Genomic DNA, 14704 nt, shown 5'->3' on the forward strand with positions numbered 1-14704 from the left:
TCCGTGCGGAAACCCCGTCCGTCAGCGATACAACATTGGTAACATTGATTTAACGAAGCTTCGAGGCAGTCATTTTGCATCGAGGATTTTTTGTAATCGAAATTATTCGAGTTATTCGAGGAATCGTTTCAGCCCTAATTGTATGTTATTTCAGAAGTGAAAGAATGGCTTTTCTTGTTGATTTGCTTTACCCTGAGCTCGAGGAGAGGCTGCACTCGCTCGTCTGAATCAGATCCACTCAGCCAGCTGATTCGCACGATTGACTGACTCACACGAGAACTCCAACAACTAATGAATCACCGACAACTCACGAGTCATCAACATGAGTTCTCGAGTGAATCCCATGGTCTGCGAGCTTCCGGCTTTGAGGCTGCGGATCGGGAACTGTCTCTCTGCTCTCTCAGTCGCTTGAATTGACTTGTGGAGTTGTTGTTGCCTACGAAATTGTAAGTTATACAGCTTTTGGCAGCTAAGATGGCTAGGAATAGTAGTAACTAATGTTACAAGAGGTTTGTGTGCAGCGCTGTTATCATTTTAGATTTAATTGTAGTAGGACTCAACTGAACCGGGTTAATGATACTAGAGACTCGCGATTCGTGAGTCAATTTAAAGACTCGGGTTAAAGATCCGAGTGAATCACGACTGAAACAGGTTTAGTTTAGGGTGGGGTTGGGCACCGAAACTCTGTACTTTGTAGGGTACCAACCAGATTAGGCCAGTACTACCGGGGAACAGTTCAGGTAAAATCAATCTGTGTCAAATCTTGGTACCCGAGAGCTCATACGTAAGCGCAATCTCCTTATTCCTCTCTGCATATTTCACAGATAGCGGGGCTCAGCTCTGACGACACACACACACACACACACACACACACACACACACACACACACACACACACACACACACACACAGCTGTGGAGCAAACTTAGTCGCCTCTGCAGCTTGTTCAAGTCGTAGAGAGTCATGTAAATGCCAATAAAGCCAAGTGTGGTTACGCTTTTCAAAACGCCACGCAGACAGCATCCGCTGCAATATACTATAACACATTCTCACTCCCATTGCGTCAAATACAGACGCTTGGTCAGGTGTCTTTGGCGTTTGTTATTGACGCTAAAAGTCTTGCGCTTGGTCGGGAGCGAGTAGTGACTCTGAAGTCATAGTAAGAGAAACAAAGTGTCTCCCCTATTCTTTCTGACCACGGTGGGAAATCTGTAGCAAGACAAGTTAACCCTTTCCTTGATTTCATGTTTTTTATGTGGTGGGATAACTCACTGATGCAATTTTTAAAGCGCCCATATTATGCTCATTTTCAGGTTCATAACTGTATTTTAAGGTTGTACCAGAATAGCTTTACATGGTTTAATTTTCTAAAAACACCATATTTTTGTTGTACTGCACAGCTCTCTCTCACTGCTGCAGATCCTCTTTTCACCTGGTTTCTGTTTTAGCTACAGAGTGAGACCTCTACCATCTTCTTCTTCTGTACTATCTTTGATTGCACTCGCACATGCTCAGTAGCTCAGATGTAGAGCATGTCAGCTAGCTAACTCTAGAGACAGTAAAAGAAAGGCTGTTTCTCCAACTTTGGTCAGTTACAAGGCAGGATTAGCTGGGAGACTTCTAATTGAGGGCGCACATGTAAGTAGTTCTTTTGTAGCAGTGCTTTGCTATTGAGAACGACGTAGCATGCTAGCGTTAGCATGCTAACCGTTAGCTACGAGCTAACGGTTGTGGTTAGACAGCTCATTTCGGACTGTGACGTCACAGTCCGAGCCGATTTTGAACAGCTCACTAGGAGACTGAAGGCAGGACACATTCAGAAACCGTATCTCACTCAAAACAGCATGGATGGATTTTTTTCAAAGTTTGTATGTGTGTGGAAGCACCAGAGACACAAAAGAACACCCCAAATCCCAGAAAAAGTGATTTTTTCATAATATGGGCACTTTAACATTAAATAAAGTTAGCAAACAGCAGGAAAACACAGAGCAGAGCAAGCCCCCGACCTCAGGATAGCTGCCGCTGCAACAGGGAATTCAACCCAAGTTGCAGGGACTGATCAAAAGGGGGGCAAATGAAACTGTACTTATAAAAACAAACTGCCACTATGTCCACTAGCCTCTCAAAACATTGAAACAAACAATACATTTATAATAAATAATAATTGTAACTGTAATCTTAGCCCCCTGATCCTCAAATACTTAGCTACATCCCTGCATCAAACATGCAGAGTGGCATTCGTACAGTGAGTCTGCTGCGGTGCGGTGGCCCTGCATCCCGGCAAAGACTGGAGCGACTGAGCTGCCTCCGAGCCTCTGAAGGTGAAGTCAGTTTCCCCAGGTGAAGTTTCAACACACGTTTAACTTAAAGTTAAATATGTAATGAATGTAACGTATGCTAAAGGCGGTTCAGCAACAGCAATAACAGCACGTCTATTATGTTAGCAAAAAGTGAAATCGCTCCCTCGTGATTTAGTTTTGCTTTTAGTAAAGACAAGAACAGCTTAACACAACATTAAAACCTGGCAACGTTTACAGAGGGTCGCTGTTTCGGTGGCGTTAGGTTACAACACACTACACAGTGCTTGCTGAGATCGATCATTTTTATTTGATTAGTTAAGCAGTAGCCTACTATAAAATCCACTTCCTCTCACGGCAATAAGGCTGCACAAATTAAAACAGGTGACATCCTTTACTGTAAAAAAATAAAATGGGATTAAGTAGGCTAGTCCAAACATAACTGTTGCTAGGCCTACTTATTAGCTACAGGGCCCTACAGTGTAATGTAGGTTAACCAGAGATTTCACATCTGGAATTTTACAGGCCAGAGTAGCTGGAGATACAGGAACAAAAAATACACAACAGGCTAATACAATAAATCACCATACAACAGGAGCACCAGATTATTGATAGTCAGTACTTTTAGTTTGCAGGAAACAGGAAACACAGAGAGGTTATAGTGAAATTTTGTTAAAAGGTGGTTCAGAATTTTAATTTCCAAGTTAGCCAGTGTGTTATTTATCAGTGGAGACCGTTTAACACGTTTCATCCAGTCCTTCTAGTTGCAGAGTTCGCTGGTGCTAGGCTAGTCTTACCCACTCCACAGTACACCCGAGGCAAATAAATTATAACGCCAGACTATCGATGTAAATGTCTGTGTTGATAGAATAATGTTAGAAATAAAACTATCCTTGCATCTCAATAATTGCATTACATTTTTACTTTGCTCCGGTTAGTAGTACTGTGCCGAAAAGTAAACAGAGAAACGCACTGCGGGCACCACAAAGTTTCCACAAATTTCCATTGCGAGATCCAGAAAGGAACCAACTGTGGCTTCTTGCTGCTGGCTTGGACTGACTCTACTCAAGTGGCGAATGTGTAGTGATCATTTTAGACCAAACCCGCTATCTAAAGGACCACAAGTCACTGACAACGAATGCGGTTCCATCCATCTTTCCAGATGCACCAAGAGCTACTGATGAACAGGTAATAACTTTTGGTAGGCTACTCTAGCTAATAAAGCTAGCCCCTTTCAAAACGTTAGCCTAGCTGCTACTGATAGATTGAGACTGACAACGTTAGTGGAGATAACGTTACAGTTCAATGCATTGTGGAGAGTGAAAGCATTAACACTGTAGCTAGGTAGATACTTTTGGTAGATACCTGGCTGGGCTAACCGTTAACTTTAGGTAATTGCTGGCAGAAAAGTCATGTAAGCTCGGAAAGTTTACATGCAAATTGCAAGCCCAGGTGCTTTCATGTAGTGGTAATGTTATGTGTGTTATAGCCTGGCAGAGTGGAATTAGAAAACATCGGCATGGCTTTCAAACGTGGCCATAGTACTATCTTGTTGATTCCTTCATGCAATGTACTCTGCTTCTTTAGCAATGAGTGACAGCGTCAGGTAAATAACCTTGTGTGATTGGCATGGAAACCGGCTTCCTCGGTAGTCTAGGTAATATCAGTCTGCCGCTGCCGTAGCCTACTACCAACTACAGGGAACAAAGTATAACTATTGGATTGCGATGCAAGGATAGTTTTATTTGTAACATTATTCTATCCACACAGACATTTAAATCGATAGTCTGGCGTTATAATTTATTTGCCTCGGGTGTACTGTGGAGTGGGTAAGACTGTTTTTAATGGCAGGCTAGCAGATACCGTTGACTTGTGCTAGGCTAGCAACAGTGAACTCTGCAACTAGAAGGACTGGATGAAACGTGTTAAACGGTCTCCACTAATAAATAACACACTGGCTAACTTGGAAATGAGGTCCTATGTCCAAAATTCTGAACCACCCCTTTGAACTACATCTTATTACCTGGGGGCATGTTTCCTTGGAAACAATGGCTTTGAGGTTTTCTCTCGTTTCTTCGTTCTAGGGCCCTATCTTGCACCTATCATTTTAAGACCAATGCAGTTGTCAATTTCCCATCCAGCAGCCACGTTGTGTAAATTGCAAATGCACTTGCGCCCATCTGTGCGCCCATTGGCGTGCTGGTCTTACAGGGAGGTGTGTTCAGGTGCATTCTGGGCGTATTGCTATCTTGAGGCTGCGGAGAGTGATTGCGCCATTGACCAACAAAAACCTGGTCTCAAGTCAATAACTCAGCATTTCATTGTTATTTTAACAGCGCATTAGTAAAATGCTCCTAGGCTCGTGCACAGCGTGCGCACACTATGCTTGTTACACACACATGGACGCGCAGCAGCACACAAAAACGTAGAAGATTAAAAATAAAAATATGATGGTGAAAATCCACCATCATAATAGCAATGCGCCAAGGTACAAACGTGCCTGGCTTTTAAAGGGAATGAGAGGTGACCCTCTGATTGGTTTATTGCAGGTTACGCCCAAAACACCTTTTTTCGCCCCAAGTGCACTTAGATCGTTAAAATAGGGCCCCTAAAGTGTCTGTTCAGATTTGACTTGCAATTGAACTGAGGTTGTCTGGTTTCCTTCCAATCAACACTGTCATCAGTCTCAGGTTCAGAAGAGTCTCCAGTCTGGTCTTCAGTCTCCGATTGTAAAAGTGGATGTGAGTTTCTGGCTGGTTCTGGTCCTCCACAGTCCTTCGGTTTCCATGTGTTGAGTTTGTACTGATACACTACATAAATTCCCCTTAGACAAAATTCAAACAACATCTAAGTAGAGATCAGCGTCCACAGTTTACAGATTACAGCGTACAGAGCATAGACTAAAATGGATAGAAAGGCCATTGAACGGTTTCCCGTGGTCATTTGATTGATACACAACAAAATGGCAATTGTTGCAAGTTGTCATGGTGACAATACGCACCAGTGTGGCCGTAAATTGTGCCGCTGCTTGGAGGAGAGCTACCCAACGCAGTTCGGGAGATGTTCTCGGAGTTGCAGAGAGTGAGGAGGGACAGTTAGACCCAGTGACAACGGGCCAGCGGACCGCTAACGTTAGACCCACCCAGTTACAGACTGGCCATCTGGAATTTGGGCAAATGCCAGAAGGGCCGCCCTCTATGGGCCACTACTGATAATAACAATAATCTGTCTTTGGTTTATTTTATGCATGCAGCCAAAAATATTCAAGCTTGGAGTGCAGCGAGCTGCGTGGCAGGCTCTCTCTCTGTACGCAGTTACTAATTTCAAAGCTATGTTATTGACACTCCATGCGTGTACTACCCAGAGGATGAGCATTGCTCTTTCCATGTTTTTGAGGAGCTGTTGTATTATTTGCTGTGCTTAAACGTCAAGCTGTTGCATTAATGCTGAATGTGCCTTTAGCGGAGCATATCATGTCGTAGATCTGCCGACAGTCTTAGATGTTAAATTGTTGTTGGCATACGTCACCGACTGTAGCGTTTGTAATGCATGCCCTTTCAGTGTGTGTTCTACATTTCTGCATTCTCTGTATGTTTTTTGGGGCTTGTTTGGGTGAGGTTGGTGTGGTTTGAAAATTGGGCCGGTGTGTTGCAAATGCCAGGGCCGTTTTTTTGATACCAGTCCGTCACTGGACCCGGCCCGCTGTTCAGCTCATTCTCTGTAACCGATGCAGAATGACAGCACGGCGGAACCAGCCAGCCGGAGAACAACTTGTTATTTGGCTAAGATTAGCTTGCCAACTCCGCCTTAACGTCACCAACTCGATACATCGTTCACAGAAAACGAGCCAAATAAAGCGCTTACTCGTGGCGATGGCAGTGTGCTTTGTGTGGATGAAGCATGAAGTTAATTGGACTCATTTAGCCTCAGCTCCGCGACTCGCCGAAAGTCAGCTTATGCTGAAGTTTATGCGTTACCATGGCAATGGTACACATCAAAATGGTTCCCTCTCTGACCATTATGCTACGTTGATTTTGATGGAAGTGGCATTTTTATCCATTTATTTCTATGGTTCACAGAGTTCCAACCTGGCTAAGATTAGGCTCGTTCGAGATGAGCCAGTTCTGCGCAGAATCTATCACCGGCGATCGCCACCCGTTGCACGCCGGTTTGATTTGTGTCCGACTTGCTCTGACGTCATGCACACGTGGGCAACGATAACCTCACGAGATCAAGGCGGCCGCAGGTTTGAGACGCAGGCAGCGCAGTTTCTTTTCACGGACTCCAAGACCCAGGCGGACCCAGAGCATGCTGGGAAACGCCCGGCGCTCAGCTGATCTAACAACTGATTGGTTCAGAATCGACTCAACAGGACGACGTTTTATATAAACATTTTATAGTTTTTGAATCGGAAGGAATAGATAACTGCTATTTGTCAGATGTAAAGGCTTATTCTGTACGGAACACATTTGTTGTGTGTCTGATAGTGACGTTTAGAAGTCAGAGAGACTAAATCTGTTCAGATTACGGATCGTCTGGTCTGTTAATTAACATCAGCAACAGACCGCATGTAGAGCATTTTGACAACTACTCTGTACAAGCTGATATGTGTCCGATAACATTTCATCAGATCGAAATCGGACCACGGTGTTTCTGTCACTTCCTGTGAAGCCTGCTGGAAACGGCTGGAAACTGTCCGACTTGACGGCGGCTTTTTGTCACCGCGCCCTGGTCCTGCCGCCGCCTGCTCTCGTCCACTTTACAGGCGAGGCGCGGTTCACCTCCAACGAGCCTATTCTCTGGCTGCTCCTGGTCCACACTGGAGCTCCACTCCTGCTGCTTTCTCATATCACTAACACAGGAAGTAGATGGTTCCTCTCCTGTGTGTTGTTTCATGTGTTTTTTTAAACTTCCACTCTGTGTAAAAGATGTCTTACAGACTGAGCAGCTGAAGGCTTTCTCTCCTGTGTGAGTTATCATGTGTCTATTCAAGTTTGTCTTGCGACCAAATCTTTGATCACAGACTGAGCAGCTGAAAGGTTTCTCTCCTGTGTGAGTTCTGAAGTGTTTCCTCAGATTTGAGTTGTTCTTAAATCTTCTCCCACACTCAGAGCAAATAAAAGGTTTCTCTCCTGTGTGGCTTCTCATGTGTATCTTCAAAAGGGACTTGTAGCAAAATCTTTTTCCACACTCTGAGCAGCTAAATGCCGTCTCCTCTGTGTGGATTCTCATGTGTGCCTTTACGCTTCCTCTCTCTGTAAAAGATTTCTTACAGACCGAGCAGCTGAAAGGTTTTTCTCCTGTGTGCGCTGCCATGTGTGACCGTAAATTTCCTCTCTGTGTAAAAGATTTCGTGCAGACTGAGCAGCGGAAAGGTTTTTCACCTGTGTGAGTTCTCAAGTGTGTCTTCAGAGTTTCCTTGTGGCCAAATCTTTTCCCACACTCAGAGCAGCTGAAAGGCTTATCCCCTGTATGAATTTTAATGTGTTCCTTTAAATGTTGCTCACGGCCAAATCTTTTGTCACACTGAGAGCAGCTAAAAGGCTTCTCTCCGGTATGAGTTCTCATGTGTTCCTTCAGATGTCGATCACGGACATATCCTTTCCCACAGTCAGGGCAGATAAAAGGTTTTTTAACAGAACTACATCTCAAATCACTGATAGGAACTCTGCAGTCTCCGGTCTGGTCTTCAGTCTCTGGTTGTAAAAGTGGATGTGAGTTCCTGGCTGGTTCTGGTCCTCCACAGTCCTCTCCATCAGCTTCTGTTTCCATGTGTTGACTTTCTCTGCTGGCTGGAGGCTCTGACTCTCTGTTCTCCTCCGGTTGACTCTGAGGAAGCTGTGACGACTGAAGGTCGACGCATTTATGTCTTCTGACCTGTTGACGCCAGATAAATCTCTTGTTACAAACACTGCAGCTGTATTTCTCCTCTCCTGGGTGGATTCTCATGTGATCATTCAGATGTCGCCTGGTGCCAAATCTTTTCCCACACTCAGAGCAGCTGAATGTTTTCTTACATCTTGAATCATGTTGTTTCAGAGAGTTTAAAGCTGACTGAGGTTCTCTGGTCTCCTTCCAATCAGCACCATCATCAGTCTCAGGAATAACCGCCGACAGTTGCTCAACATCTGTAGGAAACAGAATGAAGAACAGACACATTACTGACTACCACTCAAACTAAATTCAAACCAATAATAAGAGGTAGTTTGTATTGTACTTACAAATTTACAAACTGATACACAGTAGCATAGCATAGCTTGTTAAGGTCAGCATGCTAAAACCAGCTACAAAATTGAACCATTTAGGGCTGTCCCGAACGATTATTTTTGTCATTGATTAATCTAATGATTAATTTGCATATTATTCTAAAGATGTTTTTTAACAGAACTTTGGAGATTCAGTATTTTTACTTAAGTACTTGACATAAAACTTAAAATGGCTATGACATGGATTTATTTCATCAATGGAGTAATAGGCTATGCAGTTTAGATAATCACTGGCACATGTATTTTTGCATCAGTGTGAGGCAAGGAAAAAAATTTCCAACCTACGTAAATGGCCTGAAGTTTATACTTGTGCGTTGGTGTGTGCGTTGATCTCTTCAAGAGAATAGCAGGGCCGGCGTGTGTGTGTATGCGTGTGTGGTAGAGAGTTACAGAGTGATGGTGATTATCTTCACAGTGAGTAGTGACTCTAGAGTAGGGCTGCACAATATTTTGTTTCATCATCTACATCGCGATGTGCGCATGCGCGATAGTCACATCACAGGATGTTGCAATGTTGATGCTAAAACTTTTTGCTGCTTGATAGAAAAGTAAACTTTCACCGTTCTCCTTTTACATGATTGTGAGCAGCCAAGCCTTCCCCTTTACAAACGTACAATATGTAACTTTCTGCCACTAGGGGTCTCTCAATCAAAACAATGGATGGTAAACACAGACTTTTGATGACGTTGGGAAGTTGCATGGAATCATGGGAGTTAAAGTTTTTATTGTTAAACACCATCCCCGAATAGAATGCATCTGTTCACGGACGAGTTTACCCATTCAAGGTTATTCACGTTACGTTTACTAACATTTATTCATGTCATTCTAATAATATAGCTGCATTTTCCTCAAGATAATTACGTTTTTCTTGATTCGATTTGTATTGGTAGCTGACCAGTTAGCTAGTGAGCCAGCAAACTAACATTAGCCAGCAAGCTAAAACCACACTATCACAATGTATTTCACATATCAATGTCACCTTTTGGATGTTTTCAACACGGGGGCGGACGGGATTTGTTGTAATGTTACTCAAGGAGGCTGAGAGACGGGTGTTGGTATGGATTCCCGGGAGGGGAGGGGGGGGGGGGATGGCTGCTGTTGTGACCGTTTCCAGACGCTTCATTAAACTGCCGTTAGCGTCGTTAGCACCAGGCACTGGAGTTAAGTGCTGGCCGGGTTTGGATTGCTGTAATGGTAGTGGCTGTCTGCTAGCTGACTGGGGGCATACTCTGTACTGCACACTTATTGTACCGTATATGTTGTATTGTGTGGAAGTTTGGGGAAATACTTACAAAAGCAACTTGAAAAAAATGTGCGCATTGCAAAAAAGAGCAATTAGGATAATAAATCACATCGGGTATTATGAACACACTAATCATCTGTTCTTTAATTCACATTTGCTGAAATTTATGGACATTGTTACATTTAAAACTGCACAATTGATGTTTAACGTTAAAGAAAATTTACCATGTAACACGTGCAATGTTTAATGAAAGAAATGGGGGATATCATCTAAGAGGTCAATATATGTTTAAGCAACCTCTTGTGTGAACTACTGTTAAAAGCATGTGTGTTTCAGTTTGTGGGGTCACCTTATGGAATGAACAATGATATCAAGCAGAGCCATAATATCATTCAGTTCAAAAATAGATTAAAGACATCATTACTTGATCTATACAGAAAAGAATAAACTGAAACATAGGATTGGAATTTATAATTTAAAAAAGGTATTGTTGTGTATTATTGTATTGTTGATAATTATTGTAAGACCGAAAGAATGTATGCTGTATTTGCATATCTATTTTACTTTGTATAATATGATTTTGGGAAATAAGGGGCAGGACCAAATAAGCCATTTGCTTCTGCCTGCTCCTTCTCAAACTAATCCTTTTTATATTTTCTTTTTTGTTGTTCGATTCTGATTGTTCGTGTTTTATTTTATACATTGTTGATTGTTCGCGATAAAATAAATAAATAAATAAAATAAAAAAATAACTAGCTAGCTATATGTCCCGGGGCTGAAGTCAGCCGACCGGGGTGTGCTAGCTGGCTAAATTAGCTTTAGATTAATGGTCTATCTATACAGCTAACGTTAATGTTACTAGTGAACTTATTCGTGGGTTGCCCAGTGCTGTTAACCGTGGTCAAAGCAATCATACTAAATATAACTTTATGAGCGTGTTGAACGATGAAGTAACCTCATAATGTTACCCACCAAGCATTAGCATTAACGTTAGCTACTTGTCAACCAGCACATTGTAGTAATGTTAAGCTGGATCGATATTGAAATGTATCAATAAATAAGGTCTCTGTTGTATTACTGTGTTGCAAAGGGTCATGTAATTAATCCCAAAATGATGCTGTGGGCAAAAAAAGCAGTATTACGGTTACGGGTATGCCCGTGTTCTGACGGAAGTTACTGTTCTGACCTCTGTGAAGTAAATTAAGAGAGTTTGGGTTTTTAACATACTTGTGTGTGCAGCAGTGCCCCCTTTTGGCTAACCAGCAGCAGAAGCTTTAGTTTAAAGGTCCCATGACATTGTGCTCTTTGGATGCTTTTATATAGACCTTAGTGGTCCCCTAATACTGTATCTGAAGTCTCTTTTATATAGACCTTAGTGGTCCCCTAATACTGTATCTGAAGTCTCTTTTATATAGACCTTAGTGGTTCCCTAATACTGTATCTGAACACTCTTAAAAATACTGGGTTATTTTATTAACCCAACCACTGGGTTGAGGCTGTTTAACCCTGTATTATGTATATTCAACCCATATTGGGTTACTTTCAGTAACCCAGTGGTTGGGTTAATGGTTTTGGACTGTGCCTTGATCTGAATAACCCAACCAATGGTCATTTTAACCCAGTGGTTTGGTTACATTCAAGTTTGGGATCCTCCTCCAACGGTCTTTTTCTTTTCCTCCGAGGCGGGAGAACACTTTTGTCAACGTTCAAGGTTTGTAATTTCTCATTTTTTAGAAAACTACCTCTGTCTTCGACAGAAACATGAGCTTGCTAGTTGTTAGTTATAATAATAATCATTATTTTCATAACGGGACAGCCTGTAGAACTTTACTTTACCGAAAGCAACCGTTTCTGCACCCTCTAACGGCTACCTCTGATGCTAATTAAGCAAGCAGCTAGCAAGGAGCCTATATGCTTACTACAACAGTGCTTGCAGTCAAACAGCAGACTTTAGCTCTGGTTAGTGGTTACTTACTTGATCTTGATTCATGGTGGTCTACACATAGGGTTGTAATATCCATACTTAGCTAGTCAGCTTTGCCGGATAGGAGGAGCATTTTAGCTCTGATAATCCAGTTAGCAACAATGATTTCTAGCTAACTATGATTCATGCATGCTATAAGGCTAGCGCAAGTTCAAGTATATAATTGAGCTAATGCTAGCTAGTCGACTAATGTAGCATGATACCTATGATTTAACTGGAGAATATTTCTAATTATCTGAGGGAGTGACACATAAACCGTGCTTTCATACCTATTTTTGTGTGTCTGGGGCAAATCATGAAACAAATTCACCAAGTTATGAGGTATTATAACGTTTTAAAAAGATCGCCAATGCTAACCGCTAGCTAGCGCTAGCTAGCTAATTGCTGACTCATGCTGTAAGCTAGCTAGTAGTACAGCTAATAGCGAAGCATTGAAGGTGCATTGCACGCATTCGGTTTACAAAGTAAATTGTGTTTAGTGTAGTTTACACACTTTGATTGTAGAAATACCACTACATTGTTATTTAACTGATTATGAAAAACCAGTAGCTAGTAGATGGCACTAGTAGCAACTTCGGTTTTTTTCACATGAGAGAGAGAGAGAGAGAGAGAGAGAGGAGAGAGAGAGAGAGAGAGAGAGAGACTGCAAAATACACTTCCATACATTGATTGAACATTAACAGATATTTTTCTTCTTCCCTACAGTGATTGGATATGGATGAATTTGTTAGGCTGAAGTTAACAGAATGGCATCTTACAGAGCTGATTGACACTTTTGCAGGTGAATATGTTATATTGTTGTACTATAGGCCTCTTATTAATATTGTTGAATATGTCTACATTAAAAAATGAGTTACCCTATCCTCATGCATCCCCATTTTTTTGTTTAGATGTACAACATCTTGACATGTAAGAGCATTATGTAAAAGAATCTAACACTTTGTGTGCCACTGAAGACCATGCCTCCCTAAACAGAATACAATTGTGATTACTCATCACCTGTGGTCACCATTGTAGGTCCTGAAATACCATTTTGATAGTGACAGAAATTCCGCCACTATAGAAGGCAAACAATTGGCATGAGGTTATCTAAAGTCACCAACGTTGACTGGGCCATTAGGCCGTTAGATATCTCTAATAAAATGCATTTATCCTCTGGGGAGGCAGTCAGCACTGATTTCCATGTATACGATCTGGACTTGTCACAGTAATCCAAATGCATGAACCCAAAAGGAGTAACAGTCCAATCAGAGGCCTCAGTCTGCAAAGTGTTGTGTTAAACATGCAGTTACATTCAACATCCAGGAGATGCGAATATTTCAAATAATTGACAAATGAGCTTTCATAGCAGACAGGAAATACATATGTAACTAATAATTTTCAGATTCATGGCAAGACGGGTGCACAATGTTTTCTCAGAATGGCATTGAGTTGAGATTGCTCCTATACTGGTTAAATAAAATGGCTTTGTGAAGTACTGCATCTGTTTAAAGTCACTCTCAAGCCCCTGAAAGGGCTTACATGACATTACAAAGTCCTGCCAGAGTGCCCCAACCTCCCCCCACTACCACCCTGTCTGTGTGATGAAGTTTGTTATCTTTGTAAAAAACACTAAATGTATATTTTCTGTTTTCTTTTCAGATGAGGCTATTGATCAGGAGAGTTTCCTACTGTTAGACGAGGCAACGATTGTAGCCCTTGTACCTAGGGTTGGCTTGAGGCTCAAGTTTAAAAAAAATTCAGAGAATTTGTTGTAAGTACTGAAAATGGCCTATATTTGTTTTAAATGTAAGGCTAGAGTGGAGGGCATCTTTAGGCATCTTAGGGCAGTCCATAATGTCAATGCATCGTCAAAGTACTTTCAGTGCTGTGAAAATGGCTGTGGCCGGACATTTTCCTACATAAGGTCCTATAGGAGACATCTCCTTAGCCACAGTGGCAATGACCAGATTGACGAATGCCCTAAAGAAAATGATGGTGATGTCCAACTGATGGATGTCAGCCATCATGAGGCTGAAACAGCAACACAGGGTTCAGCAGAGGGGGGTGTAGAAGACACCATTGACAGTAAGGGGTTGCAAGACAGAGTAGCCTTGTTTCTGGCAAACCTCAAATCGTCTGCTAACACACTGTCATCAGTGAACAACGTCGTACACCACACCTCAGAGTTAATTGATGACATTGTTAAAACATTACAAGCCAAAACCATGGCCCTTTTTGCCAAGTTTGGCCATGGGCAGGACCCTGAAATTGAAGCCCTCAATCAGGACTTTTTAATGTCCCGTCAGCCCTTCAAAGGGCTTGAAAGTGATTTTAAACAGATCCAATATTTCACAAAGTTAGGCCATTTTATTGAGCCGATTGAGGAGGAATTTCAGGGACAGTCTTATGTTCAGAGGACAGACGGTGAAACAGGTACTGTAAGACAGGTGGCTGTGAAGGACACATTCCAACGTGTCCCTCTCGAGCCCCTTCTAACAAAGTTGCTTGGAATACCTGGAATTATGAATTCTATAATTGATTGGCAGCATCAAAAGAGGGATGTCCTCCAGGATCTATACGATGGAGATTACTGTAGAAGTCATCCTCTCTTCTCAAGAGAGTTTTCCATCCCTCTTATACTATATGCCGACAACTGTGAAACTGTCAATCCATTAGGTTCAAAAACAGGCACACATAAATTAGGATTTATATACTTCGCAATCAAAAGCCTGCCAAGTGACCTACTGTCTAATTTGCGGTCACTATTTCTATTGGCAGTTTACAAATCATCTGACGCAAAACAGTACGGGATTGATGCTGTATTGCGGCCCATTGTCGATGAGATCCAACATTTAGAGCAAAAAGGAATTGTGCTGAACACAGATGATTATAGGGGCGTGGTGAAGTTCACGGTTGTTCAGATGTTGGGGGA

At 42.2% G+C, this 14704-nt stretch overlaps 1 protein-coding gene across 3 annotated transcripts in view; it reads right to left on the minus strand.

Annotated features, from left to right (window-relative positions):
* The window catches only part of LOC120559390 (gastrula zinc finger protein XlCGF57.1-like), a 42632-nt gene that overhangs the window by 12848 nt on the left and 15080 nt on the right, over positions 1-14704 (minus strand). Inside the window, exons 1-2 of one of the 3 annotated variants that reach the window (XM_039801081.1) lie at positions 8315-8422; positions 6614-8174 (exon numbers count right to left, since the gene is read on the minus strand). In XM_039801081.1, the coding sequence (XP_039657015.1) occupies positions 6954-8174; positions 8315-8326 (1233 nt within the window). In that variant the 5' untranslated portion in view covers positions 8327-8422 and the 3' untranslated portion in view covers positions 6614-6953. Of the gene's footprint in view, positions 1-6613; positions 8426-14704 lie in introns of those variants that run through there. The other 2 variants (XM_039801082.1, XM_039801079.1) reach the window with 2 other exon arrangements.

This window comes from Perca fluviatilis, chromosome 5, assembly GCF_010015445.1.
Source record: "Perca fluviatilis chromosome 5, GENO_Pfluv_1.0, whole genome shotgun sequence".
NCBI lineage: Eukaryota > Metazoa > Chordata > Actinopteri > Perciformes > Percidae > Perca > Perca fluviatilis.